General features: G+C 35.2%; 3 protein-coding genes across 14 annotated transcripts; 1 reads left to right on the top strand and 2 right to left on the bottom strand.

Moving 5' to 3' along the window:
- Positions 1 to 900: 900 nt before the first annotated feature.
- On the bottom strand, positions 901 to 15,977 carry LOC110836586 (uncharacterized). Of its 3 annotated transcripts, XM_087340941.1 has the most exons (5): positions 15,481 to 15,977; positions 12,760 to 12,876; positions 6,465 to 6,670; positions 6,180 to 6,383; positions 901 to 3,681 (listed from the first exon to the last, which is right to left on the bottom strand). In XM_087340941.1, exons 3-5 carry the CDS (start codon positions 6,658 to 6,660, stop codon positions 1,319 to 1,321), a joined length of 2,763 nt encoding a protein of 920 aa, XP_087197067.1. In that variant the 5' UTR covers positions 6,661 to 6,670; positions 12,760 to 12,876; positions 15,481 to 15,977; the 3' UTR covers positions 901 to 1,318. The 3 variants fall into 3 exon arrangements, with proteins under 3 accessions (XP_087197067.1, XP_021933629.2, XP_021933620.2); XM_022077937.2 differs by lacking the exons at positions 12,760 to 12,876; positions 15,481 to 15,977 and adding an exon at positions 6,778 to 7,011; XM_022077928.2 differs by lacking the exons at positions 12,760 to 12,876; positions 15,481 to 15,977 and adding an exon at positions 6,822 to 7,010.
- On the top strand, positions 7,096 to 17,053 carry LOC110836602 (uncharacterized). Of its 5 annotated transcripts, XR_002545380.2 has the most exons (4): positions 7,117 to 7,584; positions 7,666 to 8,028; positions 10,839 to 11,048; positions 11,333 to 17,053. XR_002545380.2 is itself a non-coding variant. In XM_087340942.1 (2 exons), exon 2 carries the CDS (start codon positions 7,710 to 7,712, stop codon positions 9,201 to 9,203), a length of 1,494 nt encoding a protein of 497 aa, XP_087197068.1. In that variant the 5' UTR covers positions 7,096 to 7,584; positions 7,666 to 7,709; the 3' UTR covers positions 9,204 to 17,053. The 5 variants fall into 5 exon arrangements, 1 of the variants encoding a protein (XP_087197068.1); XR_015532721.1 differs by having other exon boundaries at positions 7,096 to 7,584; positions 7,666 to 11,048; XR_002545382.2 differs by lacking the exon at positions 7,666 to 8,028 and having other exon boundaries at positions 7,125 to 7,584.
- On the bottom strand, positions 14,889 to 24,790 carry LOC110836615 (arrestin domain-containing protein 17). Of its 6 annotated transcripts, none has more exons than XM_022078005.2 (8): positions 24,300 to 24,580; positions 23,352 to 23,504; positions 22,273 to 22,484; positions 21,581 to 21,775; positions 21,244 to 21,432; positions 19,576 to 19,891; positions 18,649 to 18,819; positions 14,889 to 15,593 (listed from the first exon to the last, which is right to left on the bottom strand). In XM_022078005.2, the coding sequence occupies exons 1-7, from the start codon at positions 24,412 to 24,414 to the stop codon at positions 18,692 to 18,694; spliced, it is 1,308 nt and encodes a 435-aa protein (XP_021933697.1). In that variant the 5' UTR covers positions 24,415 to 24,580; the 3' UTR covers positions 14,889 to 15,593; positions 18,649 to 18,691. The 6 variants fall into 6 exon arrangements, with proteins under 6 accessions (XP_021933697.1, XP_021933720.1, XP_087197075.1 ...); XM_022078028.2 differs by having other exon boundaries at positions 14,889 to 15,108; XM_087340949.1 differs by having other exon boundaries at positions 14,889 to 15,100.
- Positions 24,791 to 24,849: the final 59 nt, after the last annotated feature.

The following is a 24,849-nucleotide window of genomic DNA, read 5'->3' as shown; positions in this document are numbered from 1 at the left end:
AGGGTGGGTGGGAAGTAAGTAGGCATTGAGAAATGGTTATAACCCCTATATTTCCAATGCAAAAATTATTTAATGCCTACTTACTTCCCACCCACCTTGTATATAATCTCAAAATAATCTACAGAATTTCAATTGACATAAGTTGTAATTAAATAAGAATGTGTTTCCAAAAATACATATCCACTGACACGAATACTATGTGAATGGTCCTGCCAAGTCTAATTTAGGAACAAAGGAATAGGTATACCAGCAGCAGAATGTTCATTTTCCTTCTAAGCAAAGAACCTTTCACAAATGGTACGAAGAGTTTCAGTTATGAAATGATCTTAATAGTGGAACAAAATGGGTGTGGCAAATCACACTTAGATGTAAAAAATTATAATAAAAAGAGATAGAATAAATGTATCTGTGAAGATGTATAGACAAAAATGTTTTGGTATTTGGCCCCAAAATCCCACAGCACACACTCTTAATTAAAAAAAGTGAAGTACTTCGCTAGATACAAAGGTCTGGTTATGTGTAAGAATTCCAAATACTAAAAGTTCTATAAATGCAAGTTAGCGGTGGTTGCTTGTAAACATATGAACAGGTGGGTCTGAATCACAGCTAAAGTGATTAAAATATTTATCCCTGCAATACACTGTGTTCAATCCCTTCGGAGAATAAGGCAAGGCTCTGTGTTAGCAGATACTGGTACACTTCAGTTTTATCATCTTATATCATATCTTCAAAGTGTTGTCTTGGTGGTCTGAAGAGGTTCAAGTCCTAGGATGTAAGGTTTGGGTTGGACCATGAGCTTAGAGCTAACCTGTCACTGGATAAGTGACTGAGGTTAGTTCTTTCTAATGGACCCAAATGAATAGTCCCCACCTTTCTACCAGAGGATACAAAAGAGAACCATTTTCTGAATTCCTGTGTCCATTTAATACCAGATAATGGACAAAATACAGAAATCCAGTAACATCAATTCTAATATACCATCATCAGAACCAATTAGTACAGATTCAATGAAGAGGTTAAAGAATATCAAAGTCATGTACAATAAAAGTTTCACACTATAAATGTTCCAAAATAAATATGCAAACATAATTAGAAACTATGAAGATCTCTGCATATAAACTATACTATCTACAGTTAAAAAAACAAACACTGAAGACATGTTATTGTTAACATGTTATAAAGGTTTAAAACCACACAGGTTACATACAGTGCTGCACTTTTCAATTCTTGCATTAGCAGTTCAGTATTAAAAGGACTTTCACAATACCCTGACAATCTGTCATTTTCATTGTATTAATTAATTACAGTTTTGCACCAGTCAAAAAAATGGATAGTAGCGACAGTACTCACGACCACGTGCTCTTTGAAAATACCAATTGTCTGTCACACGGTGCCTTTCCCTTCTCAATTTACGTGCATCAGCTCGATCAAACAGCCAGTCACTTCTGTGTTCCAACCTACGTTGCTCAGCACGACCATTTGCCATTTTAAACATCCAGTCACCTGACACATTTTGTTTAGGGGTGTTGGTATCAACCAAAGCCCAAGACATAACACCTTCTAAGATTACAGACGGTCTATATTTGATTTCATCATGCAAACTATGTTTTGTTTCTCGTTTGTTGTAATATTTCTTGTCTTTATCATTAATCTGACTATTCCAATTTCTTTTCTCACACCACTGATTATTTTCATGACCACATTCAATATATTTATCTTTAAATTTTTTTGAATGTAATAACTGCTGATTATTTACAAATTTTTGACAAAAGTTCTTTCCATTATAAGTCTGCCAGCATGTTTTAGACTGAGGTACATTTTTGTGCTTATTTTCATACTTCTTTTTCTCTTTTTCATTGAAGTGAGACTTGAATGTACCTTGGTTGTCATGTTTCCATTCTTTATATAATTCTGACATGTATTGCTCTTGCCCACCAGACTTCTCAAATGCTTTAGAAACAGTCAATGGTATGTTCGCCTCTAAATGCTGTTTATTTAAACTGTCATGGTTTATAATAACTTTGTCAGACATACAGTCTTCACTGATACTGGACTGTAGTACCTGACTGTCTGGTCGATACTCAGCCTGTGTCATTGTATAATGAATGCTATTCTTCTGATCTGCATCAGAATCAACACTTTTAAAAATATCATGTTTGTCCTTCACAACATGAATTTTTAAAACATTATTGGGTATATCTGATCCTTTCTCATTATTATCTGAGGTACTTCTTACAACCTTTTCATTTAATTTATGAGGTCCTTTTGAAGAAAACTGGTCTAACTTCCTTTTGGTTTGCCTGTCACTTTTCTCACAGTCTAAAAATACTGATCTATGTAGCCAATTACATATTGCATCATTCTCACAATCATATTTCTTTCTCAAATGGCACCACTTGTCCTGCAAGTTTCCTTTACACTTTTTCAACTTCCGTACAATTTTGGTTAACAGTTTGTACATCTGCTCATCTATATCATCCACAAGTCCCTCCGCTGTCTTTTTCAGCTTACTGACTGACACTTCCATCCTCTTTTGGAACTGTGCGCAGAACTCACTCTTTTGTACTCTGCACTGAGTAATGGCATTCTGAAGAAGAACCAAACTCTGTTCAAGTTTTGTAACCAAAGCAACGGAGGAGGACAAGATACTGCCAGTGCCAGGTGACACTGTATCTTCCTCAAATTGTCTCTGCAGAAGTTTAAGAGTTGACTTAATTACCTTTATATTATATTCTTCCAAGTCATATGTGTCTTGTATCATTTCTGGCTGGAGATTATTCACATTTCTGTTTACCTTTGGAGTACCATCTCCTCCAGAAAAATGTGTACTCACTGTATGATCCAAGAAAGCATCTTTGTCCTGTACAGGAAATGCAAACCCTTTATCCTTTACCTGAATAGCAGGCTGTGTGACTTCTTCATCCTTAACAGAAGATTCTGCAAAAATCTCTTTGTCCTTGATTGCAAATAGGAAATTTTCAACAGCTTCATGTTCACTGAAAAGAACGGAAGATTCTGCAACATTTCTCACATCATTTAATTCAACAGGAGTCTTGGCAACACCATTATGATCTCTAAATTGTACAAATCTCACATCATCCACATGATCAATAAAATCAGGAACACTGTTCCCAGATATTTCTATGTCTGGTACATTCTCTGTACCAAATTCATCTTCATGATCTGCTACTGTAACATATCCTGAACTAGAGTCAAAAGGAACACTTCCTGCTTTCATACCAGATGGTAGTTTTACATTTTCATCTTCATATTTTATTGGTGTTTTGTTTTCTGAACTTTCATCAAATGGAACTCTTCTCATGTTTCCCTGAGAATATTGCTCTGAAATATTCTTGACTTCATCCTCATACTGATTTCCATTTTCTGATGTGTGTTGCTGAGTGCTTATTGTATTCCCATGGAGACTAATCATTTCTGGGTTTAAGGGCTGTTTAAGATTGCCTGTTTGGAAAGATGGGAGCAAATGTAACATACCTTCACCTCTAAACTCTTTACCTGCTGCACATTCCCAAGACTGAATATCTTTGAATGACTGAGATGAAGCATCTTTCTCACTTAGAAGCTTTTCAATGTTATACCGAAGCAACTGGTTATCACACTGTAATTTTGTGAGTAGCATGGTAGTTGATTCATTCAGCAAGGGGCATTCCTCTTGCAACCCTGCAATCGGCAAGTTATACATCAGTATATTATGTGATTATAAACAGATGACCATAAACCTGATCATATAAGATAGTGACACCCTGAACACTTTCACTAGTAAGACAAAAAATATGACAACTTGGGATAAATATAACACATAAAAATAAGGAAGGTTTTAAGTAAAAAAACTTAAGTAATGCTGCAATTTATATTCATTTAACTTGTTGCAAATGCCTGAAGATGGTCTACTTGTAGACTGAGGAGCATGACAGTTTTTTAGTAAGAGGTAGGGCCACGCAGACAGGTGCTGCTGCTTATTTATAACTAGAAAAAGCACTCATTCCTTTCCCATGTTTTCTTAAAATAAACTGTACTAAAATAATGAAAATTATTTTCCCCAATGACCAAATAAAATCATCAAAATCTTGTGAATGTATATTGCCACTGACCAAAAACAGTCACCATAAATGTCCATTCACCCAAGATGCGCATTGAATTAAATAGAAATTAAATTGCTTACTTATTATGTATGAGGATCTGAGCTAGATCTGCCAGTATAACTAGATTACTGGCTGGATGATGAAGGCAGGATTTCTCTCTTCACAACATCCAGACTGGTTATGGGGGCCCAACCAGCCTCCTATCCAGTAGGTATTAGGGTTCTTTCCTTGGAGGTACAGTGGATGGCACATGAATATAATCACCCATCATCACCTAGCCTGAGGTTATGAATGCATGCAGCTATACCTCCACTCAACCATACATCTGCATTTGCATTGTGCAGTAACAACTTTTCCTTTAAATTTGTACTTAATTTATTATGAAAACCTCATGAATATACATAATCTGAAGCTTTCACACATTATTCTAGAGCTACCAGCCGTATAAGGTAGCTCCATTAAGCATGGTAGCCCTAGAAGAATTTATTATACTTATGAATATACAATAAAACACTGATTATCTGTGGTCCAATTACCTGTCAAGTATAGTGAGACATTTGTTGGAGTTTCTCGTAGAAAATAAATAAAAGAGGCAACAGATGAGCCACTTGGTTTTGTCATGATATAGAGGTTCCTTCAACAACAGCCGAAGGAATTCAACTATTTGGATCAATGATTCTAAATAAGTAAACATATTTTTTTATTTAGAATTTCCTGGAACATTTTAATTTCCTTCTGATTGGTTAAAATGGTTTAAAGTGAGGCATGGCATAAAAGGGGTATACATACAAGGTGAAAAACTCATTGCTAACAATGTTGCAGCAACCTTGTTCTGTAATGAGTTGGCAAAAATAATTAAGGGTCTTGTTCTGGAACAAATCTACAATGTGGATAAATCAGGATTTTATTGGAAAACAATGCTTACTCATACATAAGCATCCCTGTCAAAAATAAATGCTCCCAGAAACAAGGTCAGCAAAGACAGAATTATAATTTTGTGCTGTTCTAACACTTCGGAGGATGACATTAAAAATAGCCACCATAGGAAAGTAAAAATCTGCACATGTCAACAATTTTTAACAGCAGAAAATGGTGACATAACTGTCCTTTATCTCCCACCACATGTTACATCCTTTGCATAACCTAGTGTGTAACTGCAATCATTAAACAACTGTATAGGAAGGTCTTGATGATGAACCTGATTATGGAAGAAAAGAATCCCCTTTTATTTTGGTAGTCACTAATAATTAAAGATGCTATTTATAACATTTCTACAACTTGGGGGAGGGGAAGAGAGTCAAGAGTAAAACAACAGATTGTTCCAAAAAATACTGCCTAATATTTTTGATTGCTGAAGATAATTTTTAAGTCATTAAAAAATGACACTGAAAGATGCAACAAATATAATGTAAATCAGTGGTTCATTGTAAATAAAAACTAACATGGATATGAGAGAATGACTGACAATGAATTAGTCCAAAGTGGACTAGAGATGTCAGTGTAATGCTATATACTTCTAATAATCAATGTTCCATTTACTTGCTACCATGATGCCTCATACTGATAACTTCATGAAATAAACAGTCATGAAGCCATAAGAGAGTCCATGCATTAAATGACCATCAAGCAATAACATAAGCTTATGGTTGCCTAGCACCAACACAAAAACACAAGACAGGAGAGTACCAAATGAAAGGTTTTTAAGGAAACAATAATTGAATCACAGAACATCAGAAAGCAGATATCAGGAACAAATGGCAGATGTTATGTGCTCATTTCTTTAAGGCAATAACTTTCGCCCTGCATAATTACTCTGTACTGTAATGATCCTCAGTTACTTAAAGTGATAAAATCCTCTCTCATTATCAGCCACACCAATTAAGTGGAGAAGTCCAACATTTCAGAGACCTTTTCTGTCACCAGTGTTGGTCAACCATCAGTGTTTACCAACAACATAGTTTATCATTGTTACTCTAGCACAAACAATTATTTCATGAAATCATAAAAATTACCAGTGCACAAGACCTTACAACTAAAGCTTCCCATACAGCCTATCAACATAAGGAGTGAAATTACCTAGAAAGTGTCCCAAACCAAGACCAGTTACAGCTGCAAATGAGACCGCTAACAGAACATTGAGGCGAGTGTTTAGGTATGTATTTGGGTGGTGCAGATACTTCTTTTCCTTGGACACAGCCAAAGGCAGAGGCTGATCCAATTCATCACCTTCACTTTCAGTTATGACAGAAATGCCATCTGTCTCCATGTCAACATTTCTAACTGTAAAAAAAGGAATAATAATAGAATACAAGCTGCAAAGTAACAACAAAAATTCATGATTAATAACTTAATTTTACTTACATTCATCGTCATGGTTTTCTTCTTCATCAATAACTTCAAGTGATTCCCCATCACTAGGCTCCCCACTAAGACTATCTCTGTCTTTAACATTGCTATAAACTGGTATGTCTTCTACTTCACATGAATCATTGTAAATTATTGACCAAGGATCTGATACATCAGATTCAGAGCTACTGTCTCCAGGATTATTCTCCATTTAACCAGTCCTGTTAAAAGATAAGGGCATTTTTGGAACAAGAAAGTTCACGGAGAAATTTTTAAAGGCACAAATTCTTAACAGATTTGACCTTATTAATATACATGGTTATGTCACCTGATGCGTAATATAACAGTCTAACCAAATTGTCATTCTATTACCTATGGTAAAATGTTCACAGCATATTTTTCCACAGCATTCACAAACTTCCAATGGCTTCTCACATTCCTGAACACACATGCTATTTAAATAAATCGTAATAGTATCACAACATTGAGTCAACCCTGTCGTGTTCTTAAATTACGGGATATTTTTTTGAAAAGTCGTCATATCCTGTCCGTCATGTGACTCCAAATGAAATGTTGGCAGAATTTATTCGACAATGTTTCAGAACGCATACTAGAACAATAGAAGAAATTGTAATCACAGATAATACTAACCCAAGTACCAACCATTTTTAGTTACCCATTGAATAAGTATGATTACAGCCTCAGATTTTTACGGTAAATGAGTGCAGTAATGGCACAGCCGATACCATGGATATTTTGAAAATCACTATTATTAAAGTTTGTGTAGAAACGAGAAGCACTAAAATTCCATGAACCCTTATTTTATGATGTAAAGTTTCCACAAATATTCTAAGCGGATGTTCAAACTTGGTTACAAATTCGCCGCTGAAGTGCGCAAATGGTTAGCCATTTAAAATAAAATAATAGCCAATTACATGAGACCATGAATGGAATGAGTAATATATGTGGTGATATATGATAAAACGACAGCGGTCACAGATAACACGTTTATTACGTTGTTAATTATGTGGATGAAATATTTGTAAGTGAAATGTAAGCAAAAAATAAACACAAAGGTACTTGTGTCGTGCTCACTGATTTGAGATAACAGGGTAAAATCGAAAAATCTTATAAGGTTAGTTTTTCTTGATAATCGAATGTCATTTTATCGTTGTAAAGTGAAAGCGGTTGTACTAATGCTAGGTTTGACTTGCAGGGACGATCATTTCACAGTATCAGTTTCATGGTTACCATGCTAAAATGGGAAGTAGATTCTTCAGATGGTTTAGTAAGCGCCTTCAGAAAAGAACTAATAGGACCGAATCTACAAATATAGCCGAAATAAATGAATTTCCTGTCAGCCCACATGAGACCGAATCTGTCATGCATTTAGATTTTCAGGAAACTGTAAAAAGTGAGGCAATGGAAGGGCAAGAAAATCAGCAAGAATTGCATTTGGATCATTCTGGATATACTTCTACATGCAAATTAGTATCTGCAGGTGACTCAAGTAGAAGTATTAAACCAGGAATTGCATGTAATGAAGCAGATATAAAATCTGAGGAAATATGTTTGACAGGTGAATCCTCTCAGTCTATATTGCACATTGAAGTGTCTGAGAATGCACAAGCACTGACCACAAATTCAGAAACTTCAAACACATTGAACATACATGCTTGTGGTGCCTATGAAAATTATGTGTGTAGTGGCTTATGTACAAGTTCAGATTTATTTCCAGCAGAAATCAGTGTGTACTCAGGATTAACTGCAGGTGAAATAGCCTTGATAGAAAATGATGTTGAAATACACCTAAATAGGATATGTCCAGCTACATATTATGATTTCTGCCTTATAACTTGTGATGCAGATTATGAGGAAGCCGCAATATTTAGATCAGAATTTTGCAGGGAATATAATTTGATAGGTTGTATGTTGTTTGATGATGATATTGCACATTTAGGAGAAGATATCTTTGATCAGTATGAAGCAATGATGAAACGGAGTACTAAAGTATTCTTTTACCACACTGAAAATTACAAAAAGGACAATGTTCATTGCCGTGTGCAAAATGGTGCTGTCTACCAACAACTTTGGGAACGAATGTGCAAAGATAAAGATAAATGTGTTCCTATATTTCCAAATGGAAGTCACAAACTGGGTTTAGCTCTATCAGGTATATCTGGTTTGGATCCTACCCTTCCAGATCATATGCGCAGACGTGTGCTAGCAACATTTACTAACATGATACGTAAAGTTCGTGTGTTGAAGGAGGCAGAAGCAAAGAGGAAAAGATATGCCCTTTATAAAGAATTGTGTGAATATGTGGCCCAGTATTATAAAGAGACAAAAGACTCTGTTATTAGACAAGGCAAGGATTTAAGTATGAGAACTCAGCTACCCTTAAGTGAAGAAGGTACAAGACAAGAACTTGAAATATATCCATCTGATAGTGAAGTACCACATCTAAAACAGATGTTGACATCTCTGTCTGTGGAAGAGGAAGCAAAGAATATAATACACAAGCTTGTATCTGAAAGTTGTAAAAATAGCTTTCCATATGATCATACGCATAATTTAGACACACAGCCTTCTCAGAGTAATAGTTCTAATGGAGTCAACATATCGAGTTCATCAAATATACATGTAGGGCCTCGGATTGAACTGAATGTACATGTCAATAGAACAGAAGAAAGATATTGTCATCTTAATAATGAATCTGATGATGACACTTTGGAAACAAAGAATGGAGATTGATAAAAATATTCTGTTTAACTTTACAATATGGCAACTAGTTTCTTATGCCCCTTTTGCTTGCACAGTACTTTTATGTGATAATTGCACTATTAACCACTATTTGTAAATTGTGCTAGAAATGTTTCAACCCATTTTTCTCAAATTTGGTCATATTTTTTTATTTCTCTAACAAATCCAAATTCAGTGACATTACTATTGGTCAGGTGAAAATTTAATTTTAAGTTCAGTAACATTATATTTGTTTTGGGTCTAAGAAACATAAAACAAGAATCCCTATTCCCTGATCTTCTCATCATATGCTATCTGCAACATACATGAATGTTACCAGTTGATTAAAAAAAAGACAACTTAACCTAATACTGAATGAAATCTGCATAAAATAAATGAGATCTAAAACTTGATATAATAATTCCAGTTACTGATGACTATCCTCATACATGCCTCTTGCCTTGTTGACAAAAAATGTTGCGCTAGCAGTTGCGTTTTATTTTAGTCACTGTATAGAGGACCTGATTTCAAGATGAGCAGTTGTTTCTATGTTCCTCAGTCTAAGAAGAAGTAGACAGAATTAAAACTAGCTTCTTTCCTGAGGCATTTTTTGAATAGAATACATATCTAAACTTGATCCCCCTCCCTATTTTTAGGCTAGGCTAAATCTACTTAATTTCAGTTTCAAGTGATCCATAAGATACTCCTTTTTAGGTCCATTGGTCATTCAGGTAGTACAGCTATAAACATTAAACTCCACTGTGGTTATAATATTGGAGAGCCAGACAATTTAAGACCAAGCAAGTGCTGGGGTTAAAGTTCAAATCCTGTAGAAGGCATGCATGTTTCTGAGAATTCTTCCAGATATTCAAAGAAAAATTATCTTTGCCATCATTTACTTTCAGACATAGCTCAATTTATTTTACAATAAAATTAATTACTGAAGGTGTTGAAGCATGGAGTAATTTTACTTCAACTAAAATCAAGCGTAACTTAATTGTGATATCATACAATTTTTATAGTACTCATGTTTGACAAACTGTGAATACTTACAAGATAACCCTCATCCAAGTAATACTTCTAAATTTTGCTCTTTGTTTATAAGCAGTTAAAAAAACTAATAATTTATTCTGAGTATCAAACAAGCCCCACAAATGTACTTCATAGTTAAAAGTATTAATTTGTTGATGTCTAAGACATATGGTTTATCCTTTAAAAGTAAAATGGATGTTGGTAGCCAAATTCCTTTGCCAAGCCTTTTACAACAGGGTATTTAGCAGCTCTGGTAACTTATATTTACTATGCATGGGAGATCAGATAGCAGGACCATTTCATGTTATTGGAATGGAATGCCATGTTCAATAATAGATGTGAAGAGTACATTTCTGTTTTCTCACTATTTTAGAGGGAATACCTCAGTTATTTATTAGTATTACTAGTATACTATACAGTGTGTGTCAGATTCATACTTCTATTTTTACTCTCTAAAATCAGCTGTGCAGAGCCATTAATTAACAATGCATATCTATATGTCTTGGCAGTATGTGATTTCAGATATTAAGTACCTACAGGAAAAAATGGAACATAACAGACTGGATTAGCTTTCTGCTAATGATTTTAAGCTTTTGTCTTGATTTCATTTTCTAGTGATGAAACTGGAGGATATATGTAGCATGCTTTTGCATTACTGTTTATATATAATGTGGAGTCATAATTATGATTAAAAACTGAAGTAATAATGCTGGCTGTACTGTCAATGACTTTCATGGCAAGCACCCCTTAGCAGAGGGCATGCTTTACACAAATTGTTCAATGAGTGCTTGTTATAAAGATCACCTATATTCTGCTGTTGGCCATGTAAGTATGTTGTTTCTACTCTTTAAATTACTGATGACATTCTTCTGTACATGCTGCATGTTTAGTATTCTCAATTCCCTTCCTTCCATGCAATATCAATGTAAATATTCTACACTATAGCTTTTGCAGATTAAGTAACCTACAAAATGGAAAGATGAATACCAAATACAGAGATTAGGCTGATTATGTGGTGTCATTAATAAATGTTTGGAACTTACAAAGCAAATGGTTTCCTTTCAGAGGGGAAGGGATATTGTTACATCATGTTTATCTTTATATTTCAGATCACATTATTCATACACTAAAATGATAGCATGACCAGTGAAACAGGAAAATGTGCAATTATGAATTATGAAAGACACAAAGATACATCATTATTACAAAGATTATTCTCATGTTTTAAGAGTCAAAGAAGGAAGGAATGCATGTATCATACAAGAAATAAGCTTATGGAGTGGCATTTTAAGCGAATGTCCATCAGACAGGGCAGAGAATGTGACAACACAACTGAACCTATTCCACTTGCTACTTGGCCTGGACAACAGCTGTACAGCACTGTGGAGGCAGTTATTGCTCAAGAAAGTATTAATATTGACCATGCTCACCTTTCCACCATTCAAAGAAAAATAGAAACCAAACTGCAAGAATCATGTCCATTTGAAGTGAAGGATCAATATGATTTTTGTATGATAAGTTCAGAAAGTGATTTGTGTGAAGCAGAAAAATTAACAGAAAACTTGAGTAACCAGTTTGAACTCATAGGCCATCTTGTATGGAACTCTGTGTACCTGGGAGCTGACCAGTTTACTGTGTTTGAAGATGTTATTGAGAGGAGCACTGTACTTATATTTTATATTACAAGGAATTTTATAGAAGACAGATTCTGTTGCCATATAGCAAGAAATAAACTTGCCAGTCCTGTTGAAGTATGTGGTACTATAAGGAATGTTCCTCTTTTAATAGATATTGATCTTACATTGCCAGAATCTCTTCGACTCATACAAAAGCTTACTTTACAGTACATCGGAGCTCAGTTTCCAAAGATATTCACTGATAAGGTTCGATTTGAAAAAATAGAAAGGCAGGTTCAATGTGAAATGCTGACTGATAGCAAGAGACTTTCAATCATGAGGGATGCTGTAAAGCGCATCAGTATCAGATGACTCATCTATACACTGCATGATGATATCAGTTCATAAACATACTACTGATTTAATGGATTTCAGGTTTAATAGATGCTGTCTGCTGTTGCCAAGGATTTTTTGGATGAGGCATTAGTAGACATATTCAGTTATAACTGGCAAAGTCTGTTGGATTTTTTTGCACTTAATTACCTCTTTACCCTGTTTTAATGATCTGTGTCACTGTAGGTGTCCAGTTCATATTACTGATCTCTTTGGTGGTGTTCCTAATGGAAATGATAGTGTTAAGCCATGTCTACACTCGTGCGGTTTTACGTTCGTCAAGGGTATGCGTTATATATAACTGCACAATCCAGATTTTGAGGCCTTGCTTGTAAGATTTTTTGTATGTTGTTGGCAATCTTAAAGGCCATTATTTTCAAACAAGTTTGTTATAGTTCTGACAAATTCTCCACTACAATAGATGCAAAATATTTCTGAGCCTGAGCTACATCACAGTAAGAGAAAGAGGAGGAAGACAGCAAAGAGTCTGAATATGCACAGTATAATTGGAAACTGTAACCACTCACCATTCTCATCCACTGCTCCCTGTAAGTAATGCAATGCCACCCATTTCCTCACCCAGTGTGTCTGTGCTGTCATCTCCTTTATCGCTGTCACTGTTGTCATTCTCCAAACCTCTGAAACTGATAAGATGGGGTCGACTGCAGTGTCAAAACAAGCATCCTTGTAATAATACTCATTCAACAAATTCATGTGTTCACGTAGTAGCTTCCAGCCTTCTACACACATACTGTGAAATATTTTGTCACACAGGTGCTTCACATATTTCATATTAAAAGTAAAATTTCTTGCTGCAACTTGTTCCTTAACTTTTGCCTACATATTTTCAATTGGGTTCAAGATGGTGGCAGATAGAGTGTTGTGTGTCCGTGATTTTCCACTATTTTACCCATGGAGTATGGTACTTGCTGGGGCTCGTACTGCTTAATGAGCCAATGCATTGTAGGTTTTAGCATGTCATCAGCTAGTATGCTGGTTTGTAACTGCTGCAGCATTTCATTTTTCATAGAGGTGGACGATGGAGTAATTTAATTTTATGTTGTGGCACATTATCTATCGCACAACTTTCAGCAGGGAGGTTTTGTACAAGTTTTTCCTTCAACCATTTCTTGTAACTAGTCTGATTCATGTTTATAATCTCCTGCAGCCTGATGAGTTGATACAAGAGCATTAGGGATGTAACTGTTCTCACCCCCGGCAAGAATCATAATGAAATGTCCTTTAGATACAGGTGTAAGGAATCCATTCAAAGATTTGTCACTCCAGGACTTCTGTTGAACATGTAAAGATAAAACATAAGACTCATCTTTAAATATTATGCCATGGTTTCTATTCCTGAATTGCTGTGCAGAAGTTAGACACTTCTTGTCATGAATGTCCTTCTTCTGAAACAAAAGAAGGTGCTGTGATGTAGTTTTCTGCCACCTAAAACCCATTTGCTTTAGTAGTATTCTTAATGTGGTAATGCAGCCTAGAAACTTCATGTCATCTTTTAGCTTCCACAGAGAAGTTTAAATAGCAGGAACACATTTTTTATTAATACATAAGTTATGAACAGTTCTATGAACTACAGCTTCATCAAGTCCATCTAGATTGTATTTCACAGTTTTCTGTCAGGTGTCAAAAATGAGATTCCTTCTACATCTAGCCTAGTAGCTCCCAACAAGGGTATTACAGCAGCCTGCGGTGCCACAGAAATTTAAACATGCCAATTTTTAAGTTAAACGTTTAACTTATTCCTCAAGGGCACCATTGTATTATGTAAATCAGTTTAGGGCTACCAAGTGTTTTCTCCAGAAAACAAATTATGGACATGCAGGGGTGCCATAAAATATGGAATGTGTTGCGTGTGCCATCAATGAAAAAAAAGTTGATTTCACTGATCTAGCCTGTTTGCCTTTCTTTCTTTCTTTTTCCCCCCCTGCACTGTAGCACAAGACACTCCTCTTGCTTGTTGCTTTGGCTATTCCAACTGTGCTTTCTCAGTCAGAATGGATGGTTCCTAATTTCTCACCTCAGCTTCCATGAAAGTCATTAATAGTAACTTCTTGTGTGAGTGTAATTTCTTTCCATTGAATTATGACAAAATTGGTGGATACAATGACTATTACACTACACTGTATTTTGTGAACCAAACAAATTGTAAAACACTACTACATGCACTACTTATACAGACTAAACATTGTACAATGAAGGACTGGGTTATCTTTCCATATGCACTGTCACTTGGTCGTCTTCCCCTCCCTCCCCATACCTCAACCAACTGGCCAATCCATGTGTATCTGAAACAGTCGATGAAGCTTAGCGATATGTTACTACTACTGTACATGTAAATTTTATCCACATGGTCAGTAGTTAGAACAGGTATAAAAGAGCCAGTAATGATGGCCCATATGAATCAAAACATGTTGTGTACCAGTTAATAACAAATCCCAGCTAACAAACAGTTGAAACAACTGGCTTTATTACTTCCTTGAGACTAGCATAACTCTAGGTCAGTCCATGGGATCTGTGACAGACAAAGCTATATCGGGACATATATGAATATCTTCAGGTTTCTACAAAAATTCAAGCCAGTGTTTTGGCACCTAAACCCAAGTATTAATGTTTCTAGTTGCAAATTATTTTAACTGAATTAAATTACAAAATATTAATTTATTTCTTTATGTTACAACATAAACAAAGCAACTTATAGGGCACTGATAAGTATTCAACAACTTTGTAACAGGCTTAATGGTGGAATATGAGGTTTTCATGGCAGTGAGTCTGAAGATGGCTGTCTTCTGGGTTGTAGCAAAATGTAGTCTGGTCACTCTGATGATGGAGGCTGCAAGGACTTCTGAAACACTGGTAAACTACCAGATTACATGGTGCTACTACAACCCAGAAGGTCGTAGTTTTAGTCTAAATGTGCAGCTACTAAAGTGAGTTTTATAACTTAATTTTAGTACTGCATGTGGCATAGACAATATTTTAACATAATTTTCAGAAGAATTCTACCTATAAAAATTCAATGTGTTACATTAACAAAACCCCTCCCCCCCTGCCAAATAGTACTATTTTGAAAATATTGCACACTGAAAACTTTATTTTAATATTAAGATTGAAATGCTACCACAGGTGATGTTGCTGTTCAAGAAGCTAAATGGCAATAAATTCATAGTCACATTAGATGTACAATATGGTATTACCAGAAAGAGCATTGACCACTGACAGGCAACACATACCTAATACATTATCTCCTTGTTAGTTCATAGCCCATTCTTTTTACCAACATATCCATCACTTGTTTACTTCTGCCCTGTCCTAAAAATGTCATCAGTAAGTGTCCTCCAAATACCTGGAAAATGGGACAAGTTCTACACATAAACAAATGATACAGTTTGTTCACAAGATTAAGACTTGAATATTTTATAGCAACAATAAGTAATAACTTTGATGATAATTTAATATCTTATAAAATGTGACTATGTATCTTTATTTATTGATATACCCCTGTTTCTTAATCACTTTCATACTTTGTATGCATTATACTCTAATCCCTTTGAATGTAAATGCAATTATGGGCATGACCAATATTTTAAAATCAGATTTAGTCCTGAACGTACACAGATTTTCTACTGCTTAACAGCTACCTGTAGTCATAATTTTTCACACATTGTTATTAATGCATTAGCCTAAATTTCATAAAATGAAAAGAAATCAGTTCATTTGGTATATACATCTTGTTTAAAACAAGCAGAAAACCAAATTATTTTGTTCAGGAGTTTCAAGAATTGAAAGTAAATATTCACTGTCATTTATGGATTTACCTTAAGTAAACATAAGTACCTGATACAAATTTAAGAATTTTGTCAATATGATTGGTTATGAAGTTTGATGTCCTTCCATGTTTGTACAGTTTGTTACAACTGTTACTTAAAACAAACACACACTAACAACTACTCTTATGCATATGGATTAAAGCATACTTTTTATAGCCATAACATGCAATAAACAAAATTAAAAATAGCTTACTTTGTTGGTAAGGAAATAAGAATTACATTGTATGTAAGCATCCTGTTGTGAATCTGAATTCACTAGTTTGATTTTCAGTCAGTCTTTATTACTAACTTAACAAATTTTTCTTTCTGTTTGCCAGTTTTATGACATACCATTAAGCATGGCATGTTTTAACTACATATAGTCATCATAATATTTTGTATTGATCTTGAAAATTGCATTATATAGTTACCTTTGTTGAGACATTGTTATATAAAATCAGTTGTGTCATTTCATATTGTGTGTTAAAATAACTAGACATAATTAAAAGATAGTAACTGATTAAAGTCACTTATTTTTATCTGTGGTTCTAGAGTCCTTGATGGACCTTGGCCTCCTCAAATATGGGAGATTACTTATCTATTTAGACACTTATACAATGGTAATGAATACTATTACACACATTAAATAACCACTTACTGTCCATATCCAATTACATTTATAGAAATGATGTCTTACTTATTATCTGAGTTGTTGTAGTATCTTTTCTAATGTTTACTTTGTTTCAGAATGCTATTTTAACCTAAAATTATGTCAGAAGTATCATATACAAATATGTAAGCAGAGATTCTTGTAGGTTTTAGTTCCTGTAAGGACTTGTTTTTATATAGTATAAAAACACTGTATTCTCTGCTGAAGGTGCAATATTAAAATTATTTGCCTTTAATTTTATCCCTGCATATTATGAACCATGAGATGTAGTATTAAGTCCTCATAATTAGGTTCTGAATGCAGCAATAAAGATATGCATAGATGGCAGTTGGTTGATTTCTTTTGTTTCCTTATAAGCATCATGTTACAGGTTTGGTCTGTTTTGGTGTGTTAAATGAAACTGCCAGTTACTAGGGGCATGGGTGTTGCATTCTGCTGTGTGTTAAGTACTATAACCAGCTAAAGACTATAAGAGAACTACAGTTTGCAATGCTGGAATACAAGATTTCTAAATTGGATGCTGAGGGCACTATTATTGACAGCAGGTACATGGTATTTAAACACAGACACCAGACCGTTTTCAAAGTAAGCTGACAATTTGTATTAATAATATACATAACATATGTCTTTCAGCAACTGTTTACAAAAGTTAGCATTCTTCAATACAATTACAGTGTGTTAGAGTTTTCACTAAAATACATGGATCTGAGTTAGATATTCATTTTCCTGAGTAATAACAGGATGGGCTTTGGGAACAGGTCACTTCTACATATGACTGGTGTGAAGTATTACAATGAGAGTATTTTAAGTTTACGAATCTCAACTACTAACAATATAAATATTGTGGTAGCTCTCTTTAAAAAATAATTAACTCTTGTCAACATAGCATTCACAACCATTTAATAAAAACATAGTCATATTAATCTCTATGAACATTTTAAAACATTATAAAATTAATTTATTTTTATCAGACTGGCCAGATATCCAAATTAGACTTAGAACTGATATGGCATAAGAAGAGACTTTATCATGTTGGAGTGCAATACAAACCATTCACAATCAACTCTTTCCAAATTAAAATTTTCAGTCTTCCCCATGTTTAAATTTGTGTTAGTTTCATTTGATAGATAATACAAAAACCAGGAATAATAATTTGGCTTCAGTTTTAATTCTATGTTATAATGGAATTGGAATCACTTTACATAAGCCAAACTATGGTTATTGGGATTATCCTAAAAGTTTTCATCCTCTTGTGTACGTAAATAATAACACATACCCTGTATATCTACATACCTTACCAATATTTCTGAAAATACATACATATTCTTGTTCTGAATGAAAATGCATGTACATTTTTGTTGAATGAAAATTGCATCCCAACATAAGCAACACACAAAAAACAGTGCTTTCCCAATCCCAAGGATTCCATCCACTGGAAATATGATAGCCCTGATTCAACTTATGACAAGAAATTAACTCGATGCTTAGATCAAAATTTGCACAGTTTCTTTTACTTAAATTTGTCCCTCTATTTCCACTAAACAGATAAGGCAAACAATAACATGTCAAAGTTCAGGTGAATATATAAATTACAACTTTAGTACTTTGCAAATATTCTGTCAAAATTTTTAAAGTGATAATATACCTTCTATGGCATTCAAGATAAATACAATTTTTGAAAGCTGTACATTTAACATGACACATTCATTTAATATATTATTTGCAGGGCTCCTTAAAGCACAGTCAAAGAGGTTCAGACAGTTTCAATGTAAGCAGGACTGGCATAGTGTTAAGCATGTGTGATGTTTGAAACAGCCTTTGTATCAATATTATAAATATGCAAATTAAAACTGTCAATGGTCTGATTGCACTGCTACAAGAACAAAGATCACTAAGTGAAACATATACTTTGAGTTAATTACCTGTCAATTCTAAGTAATAAACATGTCTCCCCTTTTAAGCAATTCACTTGCTTACAAAATTGTACACTGGGTATTTAGGAACATAATTTAAGTTTCCCTGAATGTACTGGCTATCTTCAGCATCTTGAATGTTCTGAGGGCCAAAGAAACTCTCAGTGAATGTCGGTGGAGCTGCAGATGTAAAGAAAAAGAGTCATACTTAATAATGAATCTTAAGTACATGTAATATGCAAAATGTTTCAGGAGCTGGTTTTATTCCCCTTTTGGTGATTGGACATGATTATACAGATAGATTTTTTTCTTTATTCCAGTACTCTATATGATAAAAGTGGCAGATATATCAATTGCATCCATTAAATATTGAGGCATGCTGCACAAAATGAATCTATATACAAGCAAAATTATATATAATACTGAAATACCTACATGCTACTGTGGGAGCAGAACCTGAGGATTCAGTACTGCTATAACAAAACTTGACATTGGACATGATTCTGAGCCACTTCTGTTCACCTTCAATTCTCTTCAACCTGTCTCCCTACGACCCGTCTTTACATTATCCTGCTTAGTCATCCAAGTAGACATTTTTTTTTTTGGTTCCCTCTTCCTGGTCTCATTATCCTAACAATACTAGGTAATATGTATAAATTACATGCATACTGTCTACAACAGAAATTATGACTGCTCATACTGCTGTATTAGAGGCAAGGGTTGTGAAACTTCTGAAACTGTAAACTCAAAACATAATTTGAGCCCTTAAAGGTTAGTTTATCTGTTACGAAATTTATACCTGAAATAAACAAACACTAAAATAAGGGATGCAAAATATGTTCATTGGAACATTTTTGCATCCTTTAATACACACTGATACTGTAACAATACTTGCACACAACATTAAGAACATAATTTTCAGTGATTTATACATACGAATATCTGGATAAGATAATGATGTGGATCCATGAAATGGCGTATGTGGCTGCTTGTATTTTTCTCCTCCATCAGGCGGTGGTGCACTAGGTACACAGTCTGGTTCTCCTTGAGGTCGTATACTGGGTTGCACATATGGTGACTGAGCCTCTGAACCCAAGGACGGAACAGTCCACCCAATACCACCACTCACATTACCACCTTCCATTGGCATTGGAGTAAAGACTGGTTGATATGAAGTCAATGGAATTGTTCCAATGATGATTGGTGCACTTGTTTTCAGGGCATTATGACAACCACTTACCTCTGCAACTACCTGTAAGGTAGGAATCTAGTTCACAAGAGCTCACCGACAAACCCTATCCTAAGTCAAATGAATCCAAATCACTCCCTTCCACCCAGTTTCCTTAAAAAACCATTCTAATATTATCTTCCCATCTATACTTAGGTCTTCCAAGAGGTGTCTTCCCTCCAGGCATTTCAACCAAAATCTGATATGCATTTATCATCTCCCTGATACATGCCCTGCCCATCTCATCTTCCTTGATTTCATCATCTTACTATGTGGTGAACAGCATGAATTATGATGCTCCTCCTCATGAAATTTACTCGTCTCTTGTCACCCCCTCTTAGGTTCAAATACTAAAATCAGCACCCTAAAATAATTTCCCTTAATATGACAGACCAAATTTCACCCATACAAACTGAAGAGTAAAATTTAGTTTTATATATTTTAATTTTATAGGTAGCAAACGAGAAGACAAAAGATTCTCAACTGCATGGTACCATGCATTCCCCGAATGAAATCTGCTCTCAATTTCTTTGCGAATTAAATTCTGATTTGTCAAATTAGCTCCCAAACATCTGAACTTTGCCACACTGTCAAATGATTTATTATTTATCTATATTATAATTTTGTCCTGTAGTCAGGTGACAAGACATGATCATATACTTAGTTTTCTGTGTTTACTTCTGGACCTTCTACAAACACCATTAGCACAGACCAAGTAGTGGATATGTCCAGTTTTGTTTTCTTGGACATTCCTAATGACATATTCTAAAGCAAAGTTGAAAAGCAATGGTGATAAAAATATCTTGTTTCAGACCATTCTGAACAGGAAATGCATCAGATGTTTACCTACACACACCTTACAAAAGATTTCCTTTTAACCAATTTTAATTAGCCTGAATACTTTCATAAATATACCAAACTCAATGTAAATGTTGTGTCATACAGTACATCCAGTGACAAAGTTAAACACAACTATCACTTCCAGGTTCCCACCACGAAATGCATAATTCACCACCATGCACTACAAAGTTTTCCCAATATGACTCAAGTACAACTCCATAAAATCAACTTATGCTATATTATAAGATGTGCTGAAAACACTGTGTCTGTACAAACACACTCTTTACACCATTTAAATAGACAGCAATTCACCCAAAGTTCTTCCTGGGTAACTTCCAAAATCTCTTTTTGTATGTTTCCCTTTAACTCTACTTCTGTCTTATACAGAAGAAGTTTGAGCAGCTTTGTCACTTTGGCTGCTGACAATTTTCAGACGCTGGTCTCTTGAGCAAGGCATTTCAGTGATGGGTGTTCAACCTAGCTGTTATTTCATTTAGTGTTGGGGGAGGGGGGCACACAGGAAACCCCAAACTGACCTTCAAGTAATATGCAAGATCAATTATCTCACAGTTATCCAAGTCAGATGGTGGTAAAGGTGGAACAGTCATCTTTTGTGTTGCAGTGTTGGAGTGTCTTGGTTGAACTGAATCAAATATAACTTCTGAAACAGTAAGCTCTTCTTCACGGGAACTTCCATATGGAGATGTTGCAATGAAAGTAATTAGCTAAAACATAAAAATGAATTACATATTCAATGCTTTCAATTTAACTCCATGTTAATAAATTTAATTAAAACGAACAAAATAACCACTTTAACCACACTCAACTGCAATTATTTTAAGACACAATTATGTTACATGCTGACAGACTAACCTTACCACATACCTTCTTGAGCTTGCACTTTACATCTGTCACACAAACATTACTAGCATTGTCAATCTCAATAGTGACTGGTATATCTTGCCCTGGCACATATCCTGTGACAGGCAGTGACAATGCCATGGTAAGAGGTCCGGATTCACAGCATAAGCAACAGAAGCGTTTCTCCACTTCTTGCATCGAAGGATTCTGGGATAAAAATTACTGTATGCTTGTACTAAGAAAAACTGAGAATTGCTACAGATCATTAACAGATAAAACTGCATAATAATGAGCTTAAAAATCTGTACTCCTCCCCCAGTATTGTCAGGGTGATTAAGTCGAGAAGAATGAGATGGGCAGGGTATGTAGTGTGCATGGATGGGACAAGAGGTGTGCACCAGGGACTGGTTGGGAAACCTGAGGGGAAGAGACCGCTGGGGAGACCTAGACATAGATGGGAGGATAATCTCAGGCGGGATCTATGGGAGATAGGAGTCGAAGGACAGGGTCCGGTGGAGGGCTTTGGTTAATTCGGTGATGAACCTTCGGGTTCGGTAAGCCATCTAGTTAGTTAGTTAGTTGCTCCTCCAAACCAAACTGTTATTTTTCATACTATTTGCAGTATGTACAACTGAAGCAAAAGTATAGAAAGATTTTCCTGATAAAGTACTACACACCATAAACTAAAGTTAGTATAGTCAAACCTTTGCTGTTTCATGTGTGTTTAGATCAACTGGTGAGATTACAGTAAATGCTGATTTTATCTCATGGTCAAATTTCCATGGTCGATCAACCACAACCTTGACTGTGTATCGAATATGACCAAATTCTCCTTCAAAAGATGATGGCAATTTTGGAGGTAGGACAGTACTGAAGGGAAAGCAGTGTTCTCCTTCTGGCAGTACCATTTCATCAGCTGTAAACACGGAATCAGAGCAACAAAATAAGAGCACAATGAACTCTCAAAATGATCTTAGTGTTAGTACATAACTTTCCCCACAGAATGATCATCTTAGGAGTTAAGTCTCCCCAAAATATGATCAATGTTAAAATGTCCTGTTGTAAATAATTTCCTTATTTAATAACTTCAATTCCTAAAGCAAGCATATTTATATTTCAGTTGTATTTTCTTCCGAACTTAATGTTCACATCATTTACCTGATTATTGAATTTTGTAACCGAGTAAGTTATTTTTATCATACACAACTTTCACAACCTGGCAAGAGTTGCATGACCCACCACCAAGAGCTACATCAACATTCTCTCCTCACTAAAAGCTGTTTGCTAGGCCCAGTCCAGGTAAGAGAAGAGCAAGATCATGAACCGTTCTGTGAGATGGCATGGCTGATCCTGACATGAATGCCAGACAGCTATTTAAACCTCTGACTAACATGCTTCAACACTCAAATGTTATCCTGACAGAACTCCAGCAACAGTTTAATATGACTACTGATAAAGAATTCCTAATAAAGATGTGTATGTGAAACATTCCATGGAGTTTATATTATATACGATTATAAACTTCATTCAGGCAAGGGTTCTCAACAGTTTCCAGACCTGGGGCAACATTCATAATTATAAATTCACAGGTTGCAAGGTTAAAATGAAGGAAATTTACTGAAACACATGGGGTTATATTAGACCTACTATTGCAAAGAGTTTTACATATTACTCAATTCCATGGAAAAACAACATACCTGTGTGTGTACTCACATTTACATTCAGATTCAGAAATATTATATTCTAAAGGTAATAATTTTAGAACACTCAAATACATACTTACCACGCCCACCAACCAAATGGTATTTACTTTCAAAATACTTTTCATTTCCTTGAAAATATACAGTGTGTTCCTCAGTAGTTCCATCACTATTTTTTCGTGACTCATTTTCAGTCCAATGGACATTTGCTTCACCTTTAAATTTTATTACAATACCTACAATAAATTAAAAGAAAAGAAAAAACATGAAGCAGTTCCCAGAATATAGTTCATTCTGTAATTAAAGATTCAAATTAGAACTTACCTTCCTTGGTTTCAATATGATATTATTTTTGAAAAACAAGTCTGCATAGAGAAAATTAACTATTTGTATTTTTAAGACATATGTATGATGTTATCCAAATGTTACAAGAAATGATGTCAGTTCATTAATTATTTTATGTCTAAAAGAGGGCATTCAAATACGGTCTTATAGCTCTGGGAGATTTTCCAGACACTGAGGGTGCATTTAACACAACCTATGACTGCATACAAAACAAGTGAAGAGTGTGGGGTGGAGCAAGGTGTGGTAAGGTGGATCAGTGCCATGCTTGAAGGTGGCAGATTGTGACAACCCAAATAGGCTGCAGGTGGTGAGTGCCTGTTGATCTGTGGTATTTGCAAGGTGGGATTCTATCCCCATTACAATGGGGCCTGATAATGGAAAGACTCCTTGCATGGCTTAATACAGATGACTTGGCCTTCATGATAACCGGAAAATTCCCAAGTACTGTCACTGAGCTCATACAAAGGGTTCTAAACATGGTATAAAGCTGGTGTAGGGCCAGAACCTATCCATCAATCCTGATAAGATAAAACATTTAAATATTCTACTGGTGGGGTTAGGCCCCACAGATAACTCACACTTTATCATCAATTAAAGTTTCAAATTATCTCTAAATTGCTGTTCACGCTCCTAAAATAATCTGTATCATCTTTTTACACTTATTCACATGCTTGCAATTTACCCACCACGAATACTTTTTGACGAGTTGAGAGACAAAACAACACGTCCAGATACTGTTTCGCCAGAGTAGTAGGTTTGGGTAGGGTTCTCAAATACAATCTGAAATGATTTCAGACCCATGGTCCTGTACTATCAAATCCCCACCGTACCACTAATCACAACCAGACCCAAAATCATCCGCACAAAAATAACACGGCTCATTTTAATTATAAACACAGGACATGCATCGTATTTTCAAGTGGTCACGCCTTACACATGCAACAGTTTGGGGCGCAATGGTAGGTACCACAGGAACTTACCCGGAGATATTGGCATTACTTGTGGTTACCATCGTAGATTATCTATGCAATGGGTTGATAACACATATCCATTACACGGATACTATCACTCACCCCTGAGCCAACAAAACAATCCAGAACTAGTACATCCCTTGTATTCTCGCCACGGAAACTTCGCACAGTAATGTGTTACTTAAACCCATACAACGACTCTATCTATGTATGATTTGAAGTTTTCACGACATTCAAAACCAGCTTTTCAATACGCACAATAAAC

The sequence above is a fragment of the Zootermopsis nevadensis genome, unplaced genomic scaffold, assembly GCF_977971745.1.
Source record: "Zootermopsis nevadensis isolate Lab colony 2312 unplaced genomic scaffold, Znev_1.0 Znev_ptg000061l, whole genome shotgun sequence".
Taxonomy (NCBI): Eukaryota; Metazoa; Arthropoda; class Insecta; order Blattodea; family Termopsidae; genus Zootermopsis; species Zootermopsis nevadensis.
This window is presented reverse-complemented; position numbering and strand designations above follow the sequence as displayed.